General features: G+C 35.6%; 1 protein-coding gene across 6 annotated transcripts in view; it reads left to right on the top strand.

The window, feature by feature from the left end:
* Positions 1-19,326, top strand: part of LOC145245890 (glycine receptor subunit alpha-3-like) — a 477,134-nt gene that overhangs the window by 342,942 nt on the left and 114,866 nt on the right. For all 6 annotated transcript variants that reach the window (XM_080107614.1, XM_080107618.1, XM_080107617.1 and 3 more), the window contains exons 6-7: positions 279-361; positions 3,653-3,790. In XM_080107614.1, the coding sequence (XP_079963740.1) occupies positions 279-361; positions 3,653-3,790 (221 nt within the window). The remainder of the gene's footprint in view (positions 1-278; positions 362-3,652; positions 3,791-19,326) is intronic.

The raw sequence follows: 19,326 nt of genomic DNA, 5'->3' as shown, positions 1-19,326 counted from the left end.
TCACTGTGCCCACACGGGGGACCACGCATGCTTCACTTGTTACATTACAAACGAACTAAATATTTTCAAAAATTGTATTCGTATTATATTTTTTCAATCAATGATTCTGATGAAGTCTTTAAATAAGGGTGAAACGTTCATGAATATATAAATAAGCTTAGTTTTATCTTTTTAATGTTTCCCTATTGTATTATGCATGTATATTAAATATTATCGCCTTTTTAGATCTGATATCGATTTATTTTCAATGTTTTTTATGATTATTTTTTATTCCGTAGATTGTCGCTTACACTTAGTTGTTATATGGGACTGGAAAGGTACCCAATGGATGTGCAAATATGTTCGATGATAATGGAGAGCTGTAAGTATTATTTTTACATATCTCTATCATAATAACACATTTATTAAATAAATAGATCGATCGATTGATAAAAATCAATGCGGTGAAAAATTCCGATGATGCTAATGGGGGGGGGCTGAATTTATTCCCTTTGAAATGAATTGTTCCAAAAGCACATTATGTCATCCATCAAATAAAACAGTACACTTTTATATTGGGGGGGGGTAATCAAATTCCTGTTCTCAACATGAGTGTTATTTTCACAACGTTTTTTTTATTTTTAATTTTTTTAAATTCAATTTTCACCCCAAACGAGGCACAGTGCCACTTTGAAGCAGGGGGCTACTATCAGGGACTTAATTTGCAGGCGCATTATGAAGGGAGATGAGTAGAAAGATGTTTGTTCACATTACACTTGAACTTCTGCATAGCAGTACACTTGGAAAAGCAGAATCCCGGAAGGGAGTTCCAAAGACCTACAGTTCTGGGGAAGAAACTATTGGAGTAAAAGGCTTTCTTGCACCTAGGGCTCTCTACTGTAAAGGGATGAGACTTAGTAGCTTGTCGAGTTTGTCGGGGGTAGTTACGTCGAGGAGGTACAAGCGTTTGCAGTTTGTCAGGGCATTCACCATTAATGTATTTGTAGAACAGGCAGAGGGATGCAACATCTCGTCGACAACATCAGACCTTCTTCAGGCTCATCTTGTTGAATTCAAGAATCTGCACAAAATTAGGGATGGAAATATGTACTTAATCCACGGGGGGGGGTAGCATGCTCTAGTTTACTGAGACTGGAGAAAAATCTAAAGTAATTCACAATTGCATTCTTTGTATCAACTGCACGAAAGATAGAACTTTCGCTATCAAAAAAAAGTCACTTAGAACTGAATTCTACAAATGTTTTTGTGGATAAGAATAGTATAGAATATGGATAGTCTTAAACCTTGTCTAATCTTATTATTATCACTATATAAAATTACTTATTACGACATATCTTTCTCTCTCTGTCTTTTTGTCTTTCTTGTCTTTCTTCTATATCTTGAACATTACAACTAAAATAAAAGTGTTGTTTATTATGATTTTTTTTTATTTATCAGAGAATTCAGGATATTCTATTTACCCCATCCTCTATATCCTATGATGGGTTCAACTGTAGCTGAGGCACACCATCAGTATTGGGTTTATTATTGTCATTATGCGAAAGGATCAACTCTCACGTTGAATTTTCTTTGCGTTCGTAAAGATTTACCTTTTCTTATTAATACAAATACTTTATATTATAGAATATATTAATTTAAAGACAAAAATGTGTACTTCAATAAGCCTCTATGCACTTACATGAGGTTAAAGCTCCCCCCCCCTCATCATTCGACGTGAATATGATATAAAAAACATAATGTTGCCTCTGAAATTCGCTGAAACTTTGTAGCAGCCTGCCAGGACTCGTTTATGCAAGTGGTTATCATCCGTCCAATATCTCGCATTACGTGTGGAATATTGGGTTTCGAAATCATGTTATTTTCTACCTGGAGAACTAAGAAACTGACTCCATCCTGTTGGAAAACGAAAGAAGATGTTTAAACTTAAATTTAAATCTATTCTTAAACAGATTTGGAATATTTCTGGATAAACTGGCATATCTGACATAAAATATTGCTCATGGCGTGTTGTGACTCGACTAGCTTCTGAGTCCAGCATTAAGCTGGGATGATTGATGAAGGCTGTGCTTTAATAAATTGAATATCCTTTCTTACCTGTGAATAACTAGCAAGAAGACTTGACGTTACCCGGGATTAAATGTGAATCAACAGATGTTTCACACCTCCAATGCTTCTATAATCATCGAAATCGGTGAAATCACCCATTTTCAATCAAATCGATTGATTGCCTGCTATAATCGAAGACCCATCGCGGTTCACCGAAAGAAAGCTTTGCATACTTTTTCGCAATGACTTAGTCCAAAATACATTGTAGTTTACATTGCACTGTAAGAAACCTTTCCTTGGTTTTATAAAAAAATGTGTTATATAATGGCTTGAATTAAATTAAAAAGATGTAAACGTCAAGAATCATGGTTCAATGGTGCTCTAAACAGAAACATTCATTGCGAACAAACTCCTGTCTTAGCAAAGAACCTACTGTTGATTTTATACGTCGAGCCTTTTAGCGTCGTGCGGTGATAAAACTTCTTAAATGCACTTGGGATGTTAGGCTGTATAAGTGTGTTAAATTCGGCCAAAATCGGACCGTTCCTTCTTTAATTAGTTTTATTTTTTCTTTTGATTATCGGTTTTCGATACTTATCGGAGGCACTGTGATAACAAAAACCTACCTAAGAACAATCCCAGACAAATAAAATACATTTGTGTTACATTTCAAAAGAAAAATCAGTTTAGCCATTTAAGAGTCGATGAAGAACGAACACACACACACACATACACACAAAGTGCCTTTCATATATATATATATATATATATATATATATATATGTGTGTGTGTATGTTTATATATATATATACGTATATATGTGTATATATATGTACATATGTATATATATATATATATATATATATATATATATAATGGTTACTTCATCTATTATTTATGAATAATTATTCCTATATTATACTAAATTCTATATCAAGTTCGCTTTGTAGATCATCGTTGTCCCTGGCATGCACTGCTTCTGCTAGTCCTCTTACTCCCACCGTTCTCTGTTTATAATTTTGCTTCGTCTAGATTTCTTATTTTTCGCTCCATATATGGTCAATGAAATTTTAAATAAATACCTTTCAAATGTGACATTCGTTTTCTTTATTTGAAGACTATTCAACTGTAAATTACCCCCAACTAATCCGACAATCAGCAAATCGAAAGCCTTTGCAGTAAATGTTTCTTCCCCCAACCTGCTAGACATGAGAAATTTACGTGTAAAATGAACAGCGACCTTCTTACATTTCAGTTGCATTTTGTGTTGTTTACCAGTAAAAAAATATCTTAGATTAGTCTTGAATGAAACAGATCCATCTCAGTCCAAATCAAATGACCTTGCAACACAGAGGTTCACATTTGAAGCATATTATTGAACGGCGATAAAATGATAGCTGTTGCGTATTCTTAATTGAAAATTGTCAAACTATTTAGGCATTACCCAAAGTTTATTTTATCAAATATCGTTGGATTTTGTAAAAAGTTGTGAATTTTATTAAAAAGTAAATGGGTGACTGTAACTATCCTTCCTTTTTTTTCCAACTAATGTATCAATCATGTTTACGTGTTTTTTAATCTTGAATTTTTTCTTTTATCATGCAGACAGCTATAGCGCTGAGAACGTGTACTTTACGTGGATCCAGAACCAAGAACCTGTTGTCGTTGATGAAAGCATCGAGATGCCACAGTACACACTGGAGAAGTATGGGACATCAGTTTGCAAAAAGGATTATGGCGAGGGTGAGCATACGAATCTGAATGCAATAGTGAGAATGTCTTTCTTCTTTTATATTAACGAAACCAGCGTCTAATATACTAAGCAAAATGGGACAAACAATAGAATATGATAATAATTCACTGTTTTTATTTTTGAATATTTACAGTTAGAACTGGACATAATTTCTTTTTATAGTTTTTTTTGGATATAATTCAAACAAAAGCATACCCCGATTACGAATCGGCTTGACAACGTAACTTATCAGATGTAAATATGTAGACATACATGGTTTTACGTTCAAATGAAGTTTATTTTTAAAAAGTCCTATAATGTATTTGATTGTTAGCAGATGTGAAGCGTGTCCGTAAAGTTAGGTTAATAGGATATTTGTCAGTATTAACGCCAGACTGACGTTATCTTCGCATCAGTCTGGCAATTTCAGAGATAAACAATCAAACTGTCCTTTGTCGAAATGAATAACAGTTCGGTTCAGCTCTAGGTGAGAAGTGTATCTTCTCAGACTTTATCATTCTCGTGAGTGAGGTGATTTATTGGCGATCGCCTTAAGCGCACTTTCCAGTAGTCCAATCGTATATTTTATACTCGACCAAAGTGCCTCCTTCAAGAGTTTACCACTCCAACATACACATGTAAAACTGATTTAATGCCTAATTTTACGTTAGTTGTTGGAAACCGTATGTCTCAGGAGACAATGGATTTCTGCAGCTCAAATTTGTCCGTTGACGAATTCTAGCTTCTGCTATGACTGTGCAAGCCTATATTGAAAGAGCAGGCTGTATCGCAGTTGCCACAGGTGTAAGTGGTGTCTTGTTAAGAGAGATCTGTTTCAGTTGGTAACTGGTAAATAGCGGATCCGTGACCATTCTTGTAATAAGACTGGGGATAACTTTAACGAGATCCATCTCATGAGAATCGGATTCTCAAATACGCTCTCTAAAAATATACCCACATCGTCACCTTCCGGCTTGCTGTTACATCTTGCCGCATTCAGCAGCAAGGAAACACTAAATGATTATTTATCTGCGTGTCCAGACTTTACGAACATCCTGTATTTACAAGAATATATACACAAGCATATATGTGCATGTAACATTGTATTATTCACGATCTTTCTTGACGTTCGCAATGAAAGCAAATATTAAACCAGAGAGTATTCTAACCGTCATTAAACTCTATTTAAAATATATATTAGGTTGGTGCAAAAATGTCGTTTTTTTACGTTCAACTATGTATAAAAAAACGACATTATTTTTGCACTAACCTAATATTTAATAACGAATAGACATCTATATGGTTACGAATATCAATATATAATTATGACTAATAATGCGTGTCTTGTTTTTTCTTACTAATTTGAATTCTGTCAGGCTTAATATACTTGTTTCAAGACATTAGACTGAGCTCTCAGTTGTTATATAAAGCAACTGACTTTATGCTCCAACAGTCAGATTCCAAGTTTTTCTTTATTTCTTTATAACGATGTAATTTTTGATATCTTTATTGAATCGTGTTCCGGGTGATACGAAAAGAATAATTTGATTTGTATTTTCTTACACGTAATTAAAAAGATATCAAATTTTCGAAATATTTTAGCAGCCGAGTCTCCTCGTTAGATTACTTTGAACTTTAGGTTATGAGTAGGGCTATGACAGGAGAATATTCTTATCATTGTTTTGACTCTCGAGTATATATCCGATACTGTAAGACACAATTAATCAATCGAGCACCGCATCACTCTATATGAAAACGTATAAGATATTTGCTGATATATTCACAAGAATCAAATAATTGAAAAGAATATTCTCTTGTAATAGCCCTAGTTATGAGTAATATTGGCAAGCAAACGAACACCGAGTTTCGATATACCTTAAAAATCTTGAATATTATAACTAAAATGACAGCGTGGTTCATTATGGATTTAATCTTTATATATATATATATATATATATATATATATATATATATATATATATATATATATATATATATATCAGAGAATTTAGAATATTCTATTTACCCCATTCTCTATATCCTATGACGGATTCAACTGTAACTGAGACACACCATCAGTATTGGGCCTATTATTGTCATTATGTGAAAGGATCAACTCTCAGGTTGAATTTTCTTTGCGTTCGTAAAGATTTACCTTTTCTTATTAATACAAATACTTTATGATATAAAATATATTAATTTAAAGACAAAAATGTGTATTCCAATTAGCCCCTATGCACTTATCTATACATGAGGTTAAAGTTTGTTTTTTCCCCTCACCACCCGATTTGAGATGATATAATAACAAACATAATGTTGCCTCTGAAATTCGCTGAAACTTCGCAGTAGCCTGCCAGGACTCGTTTATGCAAGTGGTTATCATCCGTCCAATAGCTCGCATTAAGTGTGGAATACTGGGTTTTGAAATCATGTTATTTTCTATCTGGAGAACTAAGATACTGACTCCATCCTGTTGGAAAACGAAAGGAGATGTTTAAACTTAAATTTAAATCTATTCTTAAACAGGTGTGAAATATTTCTGGATAAACTGGCATATCTGACATAAAATAGTTGATCATGGCGTGTTGAGGCTAGACTAGCTTCTGAGTCTAGCATCAAGCTGGGATGAATGATGAACGCTATGCTTTAAAAAATCGAATATCCTTTCTTACTTGTGAAGAAAGAATATGGATTTTGAAACCATCTTCGAGACCCCAGCTACGTTTCTATTGAACTGTATAATTTTCTTCGTTTCTATTGAACTGTATAATTTTCTTCGTTTCTACTGAACTGTATAATTTTCTAGTACTGGTCTCAAAGGTTTCTTACTAACTTGACCCGTGCCATAATTTAAGGAATATCGAAAGTATACCTTCGTTTACTTTTGGCACCCGCGTGACTCTCTTTCTTTGTTTCGTCCTTTAATCCTCACAATCCAGGAATAATGTTTCTGACAAAGAAGGAAAAATTGATGTTTTCTGGGCCAGAATCTATTCCATCTAATAATCATCGTTGGCAAGTTTTTTGACCTTGAAGTACTATGTTTTAGCTTCTCATATTAAGTGGTTTCGTGTCTTGTCCGGAGTGATTTCCATAAATAAAAAAAAAACCCATTGAAGTAGATGATAAACGAGGTCTTTGTCAAAAGTTCTTTGTAGATGATGAACAAGGTCTTTAATTATTGTAATTAAAACATGTTTTTTCTTTAGAATTTTCTTTAGAAACGGACAGACCGATTTGTTTAAAACTTTGAATCGTCACAGATTTCCCTCGTCAACGCGTATGTCTATAGATACATTTCCACGCCGGTTTCCATTTGATCACCGACAATAAACGACGTTAGCCAGCTAGTACTAAATGAGTAAAGATAAAGAAAGATAACGTGATCTACGGAACAAAAAATAGTATTTGCATTTACATTTTTTCTGCGAATTAATCATCGTACAAAAAATTTAGGCATAAAAGGACAGACCGATATGGCTGTTGATCCCGCATCAAACCTGATTGAACGATGGTTGATCCCACAAGTGTAATATTTTTGCTTACCGATAAGTCAGTAAATAGTTTTACACTCGTGCCATCGTCGGGGACACATGTTTTTACTTGTCCGTAAATAAAAAAAAAACACTCGAGCGTCGATGTTGATTTATAAAAAAAGTATATTGAAACATATAGAACAGCCACAAAAAAAACATGAGAGAGAGAGAGAAAAGAAAGAGAGGGTTGATTTTCGTACGAGTGTGAAAGAGAGAAAGGGGGAAAGAAATGCAGACAGACAAAGAGACTGAATATCTCCGTTTGGGAGTTACGGAGTATTGCGACTACCGTTCGCGGTCACCTTTGACCCTTAGGTGTCACTCTAAGTTTCCTGTTTAACATAGCACTTGTTACGTAACACAACCCCTCAACGTTTTTTTTGTGTGGTAACTATTATTTATGCTTTCATCATTCACAATGTTTTCAAACTAACGTTTTTCTTTTTAAATTACAAATCTTCTGCGAATAAAAATTTGATCACGTGATAATTGATAAATTCGGAAACTTTTCTTATGTTTCGTTTTTCTGTTAGGAATTCACTTTTCACAAATGTACCGATGCACCAAATAATTTAGACTACACTGATCTCGAAATTTCTTGCTATAGAGACTCAGTTAGATAATGCGCAGTCCATTTGCTTAGATGTATTTATTTACAGAATATCAGAGTAGAAAATCGATTTTGAAATCTAGTAGGTGTAAATTATTCTCGTCCCTATCACCCATTTCTCACTGAAGAAATGCTGCTAGTATTGATCCACTCTAGTTCTTTTTCGAGTTATGTACTCGCGTGAGCTCCAATCCCAGGTTTCTCCCCCATAAAATATTTACAGAAAAACTTTTCTAGCTACAACCACTGCAAGTTATTTTTTCTTCGTCTATGTACCTTAAACCAAACAAAGATTCCACGACAAAAGCTTTTTTCGAAAAAGTTATATATCTATATAAATAACACACAGATGTATGTATGTGTGTGAGTTAACGTGAAAATATTTAACCGATAAATTACTGGTAACATAGCATTAAAATAACCAGAAAATAGTAGCCATACACCAAGGATTGTTTATAACGAATAAAATCTTTGTTTGGTTGGGTGAGTAACGCATAAAGCATATGCCGGCAAGTTGTTCATTTCAACACCGATTTATGCTATTACTTTTGCGTATGCGCAAATTTCCTTCATATTATGAACTGTACTTTTTAATATATTTTTTATCTATCTGTCGATAGTTCAAATTTTAGGGAACGCGGCTGGAGCGCTAAATGTTTTAGTTTCGATTCTATCTGATGGTACTCAAGTCATTTTCTTAATTTCTGCAATCAGTACCACATATTAGGTACAATATAATATTCAATGGAGAAGTGGCTCTGTAATAACAAAGACAAAATTTGCTTTATTAAAAATATATAAGCGTATTAAGTATATTTAAGCCTATTTTACGATCAGAAAAAGCCGGGTGCCTTTCACGTTTGTGTGAAATAAAATATCAGTGCTGCTTCCTAGCTTCATACAACATAGTTGTTATCAATTCTGATGTTAAATCATCATTAAACTATTCTTTTAGCCACCTTCATCAATTGCTTGCGAAGATGGTCGTGATTATGCAGTTGTTCTCTGGGTCCAAAATTAGCAATTGTCTGATATGAAGGGTTTCCCCCACATTGACGAAACTAATTAACTTAAACATTGACCAAACTAATTAACTTAAAAAAAAACTGTCCGATATGAAGTGTTGTCCCCACATTGACCAGAACTGATTACTTCCTTTTCCCGCCCCTGGCCCGAAGGCCAACCCTCTGCGTAAAACTGACTATCGGTAACCTTATTGTGCTGAGGAATGGGAAACTTGTAAACCAATAATAACATTTTTATCATCATGGATGTTCGTGATCCCTATTGTGAGTATCGAATTCTGAAATAAGACCTGCAGAAACGTACTCGTTCATCCAAGGTCAAAAACTGAAAGTCATATATCCAGTCTGTTGTAAAAGTCGTTGAACCTATAGTTGGATTATTCTACGGCTCCTAAATGTACCTCACTCCGGACGCAAATCTTTTTGTACATATATAACAGTTAGATACGTCCAGAGATGAAATATTGCTTCTGAAGCTGAGGTGTGTTGTGCATTGCAATCTTTGTTACTTCAAGAGAGTACAAAATCGACTTTGTAATCTAGCGGGACTGATATCTTCTTTTCCTTATGTTCTCTTTCGCACAGAAGAAACGTTGTTCGTCTTTCTTTACTATTGTTCTTTATTTCTATGAAAGGTGCTTCACTGATCTTCAGTCTTTGGTTTTCCTCTGTAAAACATTCACAGCAAAAACTCCTTCTTCCACCACAACGATGAAATACTTTATTTTATAACTCAATGTGCCTAGCGTTAGTCCGAATTTCTATGGATAGAACTTTGAAAATTTAGTTTAAGTAGAAAGGTTTAATTGAGAGAGAAAGGCTTGATTTGGGACAACTAATCCCAATCCCATCTAAAAGATTAGTTAGGATTATTAATTATGTGTAATATTTACCACGTTAGAAAAATAAAAATAAAATATACTGTTCAACCTCCAAAACTGCTCTCATTTTTCTAATTAATTTTTAACCGTTGTTGAATGTTATTTTATTACTAGCAGGGATGTCCGGCGTTGCCCGCGTGTAAAATACATTTAAATATGATATCTTAATTCACGCAGATATCGTAATTATTTTTATAGAGTGAATTCTTTATCGATTATTTCATATTATATTGTACTAAATATATAATCTTATTTCAAAAGTAAAAAAAAAGAAAATGATTTGTGTGCCATTAGCTAGAATCGGACATAAACCAGAATTGATAATGGAATCGTTAAAAAAAGTATAGCGATCATTACAATAGAAAGAAAAGAAGAGAAAAAGAAAAAGGTAAAAAAGAAGGGTGATAGTGCCAAGAGCAGATAAGAAAGATCTACATCTCTACTCCTATGAATTTGTGTTTTGTGTATTAATAATCATATTAAAAACTCTTTTTTTCTATTTATTTAAAACTTGTCTGGATATTACTTTTCTATGCTCGCATTTTTCTATTGTAATATCACCGTATATATATATATATATATATATATATATATATATATATATATATATATATATATATATATATATATATACACACACGGTGATATTACAATAGAAAAATACTTTTAAAAGTATTTTACTTCAAAAGAGGTTTTTTGAAATTCATTGAATTACTATAATTTAATATATATATATATATATATATATATATATATATATATATATATATTAAATTATAGTAATTCAATGAATTAAAAAAAAAACTTTTTTTAAAGTGAAATGTTTGAGTTTCATATCAAAGTTTTTTTTATTATTCTAAGCAAGAAAAACAATACTTTAGAAATTGTATCTCCTTAACCTATAGGGTTTCGATGTCTACCATCTCTTCGGAGGAGAAAATATTAGCAAATATTTATAAAGGTATGTACTCTATTTGCTAAAGTCAGTGAGACATGGAAAATCAAAGTGAAAATAATTGATTAATAAGAAGTCATATAGCAATTTGGATCTAAAATTTTCATATCCTTTTCTTTAATCTTCCTTGCTATATGACTCCTTTCACTTCAAAAAAGGTTTTTTTGGAATTCATTGAATCACTATAAGTTAACTTATTTGCTCTATCTTGTATATCGAGCAATTCTTATTTAGATGGGATAATGCTTATAGAATATTACTGCCAGTAATATTTTATGAATCTTATAATCACAGGTTGCCATACCAGTTGATTGTTAAATAACTTTATTCTGGTATATATATATATATATATATATATATATATATATATATATATATATATATATATATATATATATATATATATATATATATATATAATCACGTTGACACACCGGTTCCCCCTGAATCAACGAGGTTAAGCAACATTGAACCTGGTCAGTACTAAATGGGTGACCATTTGGGACATTCAGGTGCTGTATGTGCTTTCCGCTTATCTCGGCATTGTCTCCAGTCGTCCTGGTCTTCTCCTTGCGACTGGACTCAAACAGTGCCGATTCAGGAGAGGTGTGGTTGTGTTTGCGCAACTGAAATGTTTATTATTTGCCCAGTTGTAATCACTAGTGTCTGACTATGATATTTTAATGTGCCCATGTTTCGTATATATTATTATAAAATCGTGATTCCAGAAGTAAGTGTGTGTGTGTGTGTATATATATATATATATATATATATATATATATATATATATATATATATATATATATATATATATATATATATATATATATATATAATGTTTTTGATAAGCAATATTCAAGCACGCTGGAACTGTCCACAGAGTTTTATAATTATATAGATTGTATTATATGGGAGATAATAATGATGACGGACAGTTATCTATAAAAGTATGATGGCCTATCTTTATTGTTCGGTTGCGGAGAAGAGTCTCATGGGATGAACACAGCGCAGGAGTTGACAATAAACTTGACTCATCTCTTTATCTCGATTTATAAAACATTTTGAACATTATTTCATTTTTAACTACTATGTTGATGACGAGATTTCACCTACAACCATATCCCTTGCCGTTCTTCAGATGCTGCACTTCATTTTCTTGTTCTCTGTCAGTGAAGGAGTAATCCTTCACGACTGAGACAATTTTTAATTTTGTTCCTTTTCTCCACGTTAAAAAAAACGACCCTGGTGTCTAACTCTGTCCCGGGAGGAGGGGGGAGCATTGTAAATAGAAACCATGTCTCTTGCCTACGTATCTTTCAGCGATTTATTGTTTATTTAACAAACTGGTATATTTGATTGGTCCATCGCATCGACCTGCTCATTCTGGCGGCATTTGCGTCAAACCAATGGATGTAATGCTTCGAGTCAGAGGGGGGGGTGCATTAATCATTCGGATGTTATTTCGGTACTTATCTATGTTCGGTACCGCGCTGAAATAATAACGTTATTATTTCGAAAGCCATTCTTAACATGAGGATGGGGAGTGTGTTTTGTAAGTATTCTGTGCTTCCACCTAACAATTTAATAATAAAAATCAAGATATCGTGAAACTTGAATTTAACCTGAAAAAAAAAACTATTTAAAAATAGCACGGTACCAAAAATACACTAAGCACCATTATTTTTCTGGCCGGGTTTTATATCGTGTACATCAGACCCGATAATCAACATTATTAAACGACTTACCTGTCTACGTATAACACAGCAATAAACTGACGGTTGCCTTCCTCAGAAAGAGATACATTTGTTTACACGTTATAAGTAGAGGGTCGCTATGTGTCTCAGAATTGTGGCAGTATCTGTCATCGCTGTGCTGTTTTAACAGCAGGAAATGTGCTATTTGCTGTCTTCTCCGGTTGCAGCCGCTTTTCTGTCTTCCCTGATCGCTATAATAATGAATAACAATAACAGAGAAGTAAACGCATTCTTGCTCAATCTTAGCTACATGCTCTGAAATGTTCAATTAACTCAGAGTACGCATTGCCCGCTCCCTGGAGTGACATACGTAAAGAGACCTTCGGAAAAAAGACGACTGAATCCTATCAGTTCACTCGCCAAAGAGCAAAACTTTACTTGTAACGTGACCGTTACACTTTAACCGTGTCGTTACATTTCAATCACTCCGATCCACACGTTTTCTGAGAGTTTGTCACAAAGGGACAAACAAAAGTAAAAGGAAAGAAAAAAAATGCTTACTCGGCATTTTTTCAAAAGTGTAAATGAAATGCATATACTGCTGTTAGAGAATGGATCGAGAGAGAGAGAGAGAGAGAGAGAGAGCGAGCGGGGTGAGTAAATTATATTGTAGACACGTTGACTGGAAGTAAGTGTGAGTCACGTGATCAGGTTAGCTGACTCGAAGAGATTGGGTTTTGACATAGAAGACGACGGACGGCTTAACAGTCGCTTCCTCCCTTTCACTGGGAGGCGCTGACGTGTGTGGAAATGAGACCAAGAAGAAACCACGCAAGCCAAAGATTCACTCCATCCTTCCGCGGTCGACATCTGGGGTGAATAAAACTATAAAACCAATTCATCGTTTTGAAGTGATAGAATCTTCGTCCAAACAGTTTCCCGTCTCCCCTCCAAGACACGAGATGAATTTAGGTGGACCAACATCGACGACGCCTGAAGGTATGTCTAAATAATGCATGTACCACACACACACACACACACACACACACACACACACACACAAAAGCATATGAACAATTAAATATGAAGATACAACAAATAGACAGAACAACTAGACGATCACACAACGTTAACCCTTATTAAATTTAACAACACAACACTGGTGGTTCTTCCAAAATAACGCATTTCCATGTATCTCAAAGTTTCTGTCGCTCACACATGTGTTTAACAACGCTCTGACGTATAACATCGGCTTTTTAACAAGTCTCTCCCTCTGCCACCTCACGCCGGCAGTAGCCAGCGCTTTCTCGCGCTCGTATTCACACGTCCATCATTCCCAGCAGGCATTTTTCCTCTGGCCTTTACTATGAGATGTATATTTTCAATTATCTTTGTTCTCCTCTTCTTTTCGTAACGTCAGCGCTTGCACACTTACCAATTTGCATACGTGCTTTTCTCGATCGTCGCCACTCTGTTTCAATAGGAGCGCACCGCTTCGTTACATACTATCCTCAACCAAACTTTTTACTTCAGACTACCTTTTCGTGATATCATAATTTGACACGTCTTTTTTTTTTGTTTTTGCACAGTGATCACCACTTATCAAGGCCCGGAAGCCACTCAGGGATAAGGGTTATTGCAAGTACATTACGTTAGTGTGGAGATTTGCTGAAGTGTTTAATTAAGGAGGCGGTTCATTAGGAATTTGTTAAACTTGGACTTGAAGACATCCAAGTTGTAGTCCGGAGGGAAGCAGGCAGACGGAACAGAGTTCCACAGGCGTGCAGTTCTAAGAAAGAAGCTTTGTTCATGGAATCCGCGTTTTGATTTAGGCACAGATATAGAGTGGGGGAAATTTTTCACAGTGGATTCAGCTAGACGGGTGTTTTTCGTGAAAGATTGGCGAGGGGGGACCAGAGATTAGAGTTCAGACGAGCACCTGCCATGGAAACGTGGGAGAGAGGTTGCAGGGTAGAGAAAAGGGCATCCCCCACTAAGCTACGAAGTCTATTTTGTACTCTGTCAAGGCAGGATAGGCTGTTTTTAGCAGCTCCTGCCCAGATATGGCAACAGTATTCCATCCTTGGACGTACTTGGCTTTTATATAGGTAGAGAATTGCATCAGTAGTGAGATATCTTCTGGAGCGGTAGAAGGATCCCACCATCTTTCCAGCGACCTTGGCAACAGACTTGATGTACGTGTTCCATTTCAGATCAGGAGTAAAGGTCAAACCCAGAAGCTTGTCAAAACACGGGGCCTCACCCAGACGAGAGCCATCCATCACAATTGATGCCAGCTTGGGATCAGAGCGTTGATGATGTAAGGATAGGAGTTTGGTTTTGGATGCATTAAAGGTAACCAGCCACATCTTACCTCACTGAACCACGCGCTCGAGATCAGAGGAGAGAGAATCAGAGAGAACTTTGTCATTTACAGCCTTTGATGCGTTGCCATAGATGGTCGTATGATTTAAGTATGTGTTTAGGGAGGTCATTGATGTAGATCAGGAAGAGAGTTGGGCCCAGGATTGACCCCTGAGGGACTCCAGCATTTATATCGCAGGCCTCCGATTTTTGTCCATCTACCACTATGAAGTAGACCCTTATGCCATACCTTGTCGAAGGCCTTTGATATGTCAAGAGCAATTGCCCTAGAAAGGAAGCCTTTGTCAAGAGATTCACTAATCCTGTGGGATATAACCGTCAGCACATCTGCGGTAAATCTTGCAGAGCGGAAACCATATTGTGTGTCACTAAGAAGGTTATTCCTGCTGAGGTGGTTGACTATTTCTCTATTTAATATGGATTCCAGCAACTTACTCATAACACACAGGAGACTTATAGGTCTGTACTGAGAGGAAGATGACTTATCACCTGAATTATTAAATACGGGACAAACTGATGAGGTCTTCCAGGGAGTCGGAAAGTACTTCTCTTTAAGGCAGCGCTTAAATAGTTTCGTAAGTATGGGAGCAAGTTCTGGTTGAAGCTTTTTTAACACTATAATTGGGATGCCATCAGGGCCAGTTGCTTTACTGGAATCTAGGTTTTTTATTAGCTTGGCGACCTCATGCACGGATATTTGTATGTTACCTAGCTTGTTCTGTGTTATAGGAGGAAATATGGGGATGATTTCATTTATATATCAGATAAGATTGTATTGTTTATACTGCTTTTCATTTTTGCATAAACATTAAAAGTCATAATATATACATGATTGATCCTAAAATAACAATTAAGTGTTGAAGTTAATGATTATGTTGATATTGTGCACTCTGTTATGTCGGCCAAATGTGACATCGCCAATTTCAACCGGTCTTAGGGGAAATAAAGCATTCTATTTTCTCGTGGTTCGGTTTTGGCGACCATTTTTTTTTTTTATTTTTAGTTCACTCTTTATAGATCTTTAATCTTGAACAGCTAAACAAATGGTGCATGCACAAACCGGCAGCAGTACTTGAATACAAAAATCATAAAATCCTATGGAACATGGACGTACAAAAAAATAAACTCATCCAAGAAAAAACACTTGATGTCATAATAATTAACAAAAATGAAACGTTCTGGCAAAAAGTAGGTTTCGCTGTTCTGGCAGACTACAGAATGAATATAAAGGACACTAAGATGCGGAGAGAACATACAGAGCACTTCAGGAGCTGAAATTAATATGGAAGATGAAGAAAGCAAAGATAACACCAATAATAGTAAGTGCATTAGGAAAAATTCCGAAAAATTCTGAAAAAAAAAGAATGGGAGAAATTGAAAAAAAAAAAAAGAATGGGAGAAATTGAAAAAAAAATGGGAGAAATTGAAAAAAAAATGGGAGAAATTGAAAAAAAAAATGGGAGAAATTGAAAAAAAAATGGGGGAAATTGAAAAAAAATGGGAGAAATTGAAAAAAAAAGAATGGGAGAAATTGAAAAAAAATGGGAGAAATTGAAAAAAAAAAGAAATGGCTGATAAGTAGGCCTATGGCAACAGTAATAAATCAAGAACCGCATCACCCTATATAAAAGCATATAAGATATAAACGGATACACACTCGAGAGTCAAAACAGTGAAAAAATATGCTGTTGTCCTAGCTCTAATCATTACTTTCATATGTGCTCGACTGAACTTCAGTCTATGCCGATCCTTCACTAAAACATTCTCGACAAACACTTATCTAGCTACAACAGCTGCCAACAATCACTATCTGTGATTAAAACTAAATGAAAATTCCATGAGCAAAGTTTCTTTTCCTAAAACTGTTCGTCTGTGAAATAAAATATCGTCGGGCTGTTTCCGAGTTAACTCGTATAACATGTTCGTTTTCAAGTCTAATGTTAATAAGTTCTTGTTGATGTGTTCTGTTACATAATATAGCCCTACCCAAGTTCCACCATTACTGATCATGTTATCTCACCATTCGCTATCTATCTAAAATGGTTGGATCATTCTATCTCTCCAGAAAGTATCTCACTCCCGATGCAGTTTTCTACCTATGCAAGATCTACATACATCCTAACATGGAGTACTGTTGCCGCATCTAGGGAGGAGCTGCTAAGAGTACTCTTTCACAATCGGTGTAAACGTTTTTGACTCCCTGCTTCCTTAAATTAGACGTCTATATAATTACTAGGGTTATGACAATAGAATATTCTTACCATTGTTTTGATTCTCGAGTATATATCCGACACAGTTAGAAACAGATAATCAACCAAGAATCACTCTATATAAAAGCATATTAGATATGGACGGATACACACGCGAGAGTCAAAACAGTGAAAAGAATATGCTGTTGTCCTAGCCCTACTGATAAGATGCAACGTATAACAATAATTAAAACGGCTAAAATATTATATGAATGTGGAAACTAATACAAATGAGCCACAGGCACAGGCCAGATATATATAAGCTGCTACAGAGACAAAACACAAAAAAAAACACTGCATGGAATCAAGAAAACTGAAACAGTATAATTATGAGCTCCCTCCTCTCGAAAAATAAAATGTGGCGGCATCAACTGGATGGCATACCAAATAATAGAAGATGGTCAAAGAGGATGAAAAGACCGAAGAGAGAAATCACTAACCAGACATACATTGGATGAGTGCAAAGAGGACTGGAAACTTAGGGAGGCTTATTAGTACCCAAATTCCAGTGATGACCAATGGTCGCTAATAACGAGAATCAATGATAAACGGCTGTTGCAATAACGTAAATTAATTTGCATATGTTATTGAAAGAGGTAAAGATTACTGAAATATGGAGAGACTTGTTGTCACTCCAGAGAACACCACAGGTTGTTCTGATAAGCAATTCTGTGTGAAAACTCCTAGTGAGTTAATAATAATAATAATAATAATAATAATAATAATAATAATAATAATAATAATAATAATAATAATAATTATTATTATTATTATTATAATATGAATAATAATATTATTATTATTATTATTATTATTATTATTATTATAGGAAGCTGGAATTAAATGAAGACTGAAACTATGCGGTGGACGGCAATGATAAAACAGTTGAAATTTTAAGGAGCATCCTCGAATTCTTACGTAAACTATGAACACTCACCAGCCACATAGAAGACACAACAGAAATAAAACAAAAACATGGAAGGAACACCACGTGAACACTGAGCAAAGTAAATTGTAAGAAATCTTATAACTTGTCCTACAATAAAAAAAAAGATGATGGTATAAGTCTCGATTGATACGACAGAAGATAGTCGTGAAGATTCCAAAATGATGGCAAGATCGAGAGAGTAAAACATTAAGCAGCTTTCTACGGGGTGGAACGATAAAATTGTCGCCCTAAAGAAAATAACACAGCTTTATTTTAAAACTTTCATTGAAAAACATCAATTCAGGTAACTTGATTATGTAGTGGAGCTGATATCTATTCACTGTATCCGCGTTCAGCCTCAATCACCGCCTCAACACGTGTCCGGACTTGGGAGCATGCCTTTTCAACAAGCGACGGGAGGAACTCGGCGAATACTCGACGGATGGCGGCAATCAGGCTGGCTTTAGTGTTGTGGTGTTGTGGGCGGCAATCAGGCTGGCTTTGGTGTTGTGGTGTTGTGGGCGGCAATCAGGCTGGCTTTGGTGTTGTGGTGTTGTGGGCGGCAATCAGGCTGGCTTTGGTGTTGTGGTGTTGTGGGCGGCAATCAGGCTGGCTTTGGTGTTGTGGTGTTGTGGGCGGCAATCAGGTTGGCTTTGGTGTTGTGGTGTTGTGGGCGGCAATCAGGCTGGCTTTGGTGTTGTGGTGTTGTGGGCGGCAATCAGGCTGGCTTTGGTGTTGTGGTGTTGTGGGCGGCAATCAGGCTGGCTTTGGTGTTGCTGATGTTCTTGGTGTATGACCAAACGAAGTAATCCAGTGGATTCAGGTCGGGGGAGGAATGATGGCAGTAAGAGAAAAGTACAAAGTCATAGCTCTCGTTCTGAAGCCAAGCTTGTGGGCCAGCGCCGAGTCCTGCTACGAATACCAGCGTCTGCCATCGGCCACCTGGCTGTACCAGAGGATCATCACATTCTTCAACACATCCAGGTACACTTTTGTGTTGGCTTTCAAGTCGAAGATGTGAGGTGGCATGATGTGGCCCACCACTTTGAACCACACCAAAGACCATAACCGTGATCAAAAACTTTGTTTTCATCACCCTGGCCACGTCCCTGTTATTCGTGGCAATCTAGGGATGCATTTTTAGCGTGCTGGAAATGGTCCTGTTGTCATAACTTGGATCGGTAGAGAGCATGAGTTCTACAGCGGTGCATCTCCGACCTCACTCGTTGAACATTGTGTCACTTTCAGACATGGTTCGAATACCCCATATATGAAGTTTCGTGT

This window comes from Euprymna scolopes, chromosome 23 (genome assembly GCF_053919585.1).
Source record: "Euprymna scolopes isolate OS-2025 chromosome 23, ASM5391958v1, whole genome shotgun sequence".
NCBI classification, from domain to species: domain Eukaryota; kingdom Metazoa; phylum Mollusca; class Cephalopoda; order Sepiida; family Sepiolidae; genus Euprymna; species Euprymna scolopes.
Note: the sequence above shows the minus strand (reverse complement) of the source record. Positions and strands in the feature narration are given on the sequence as shown.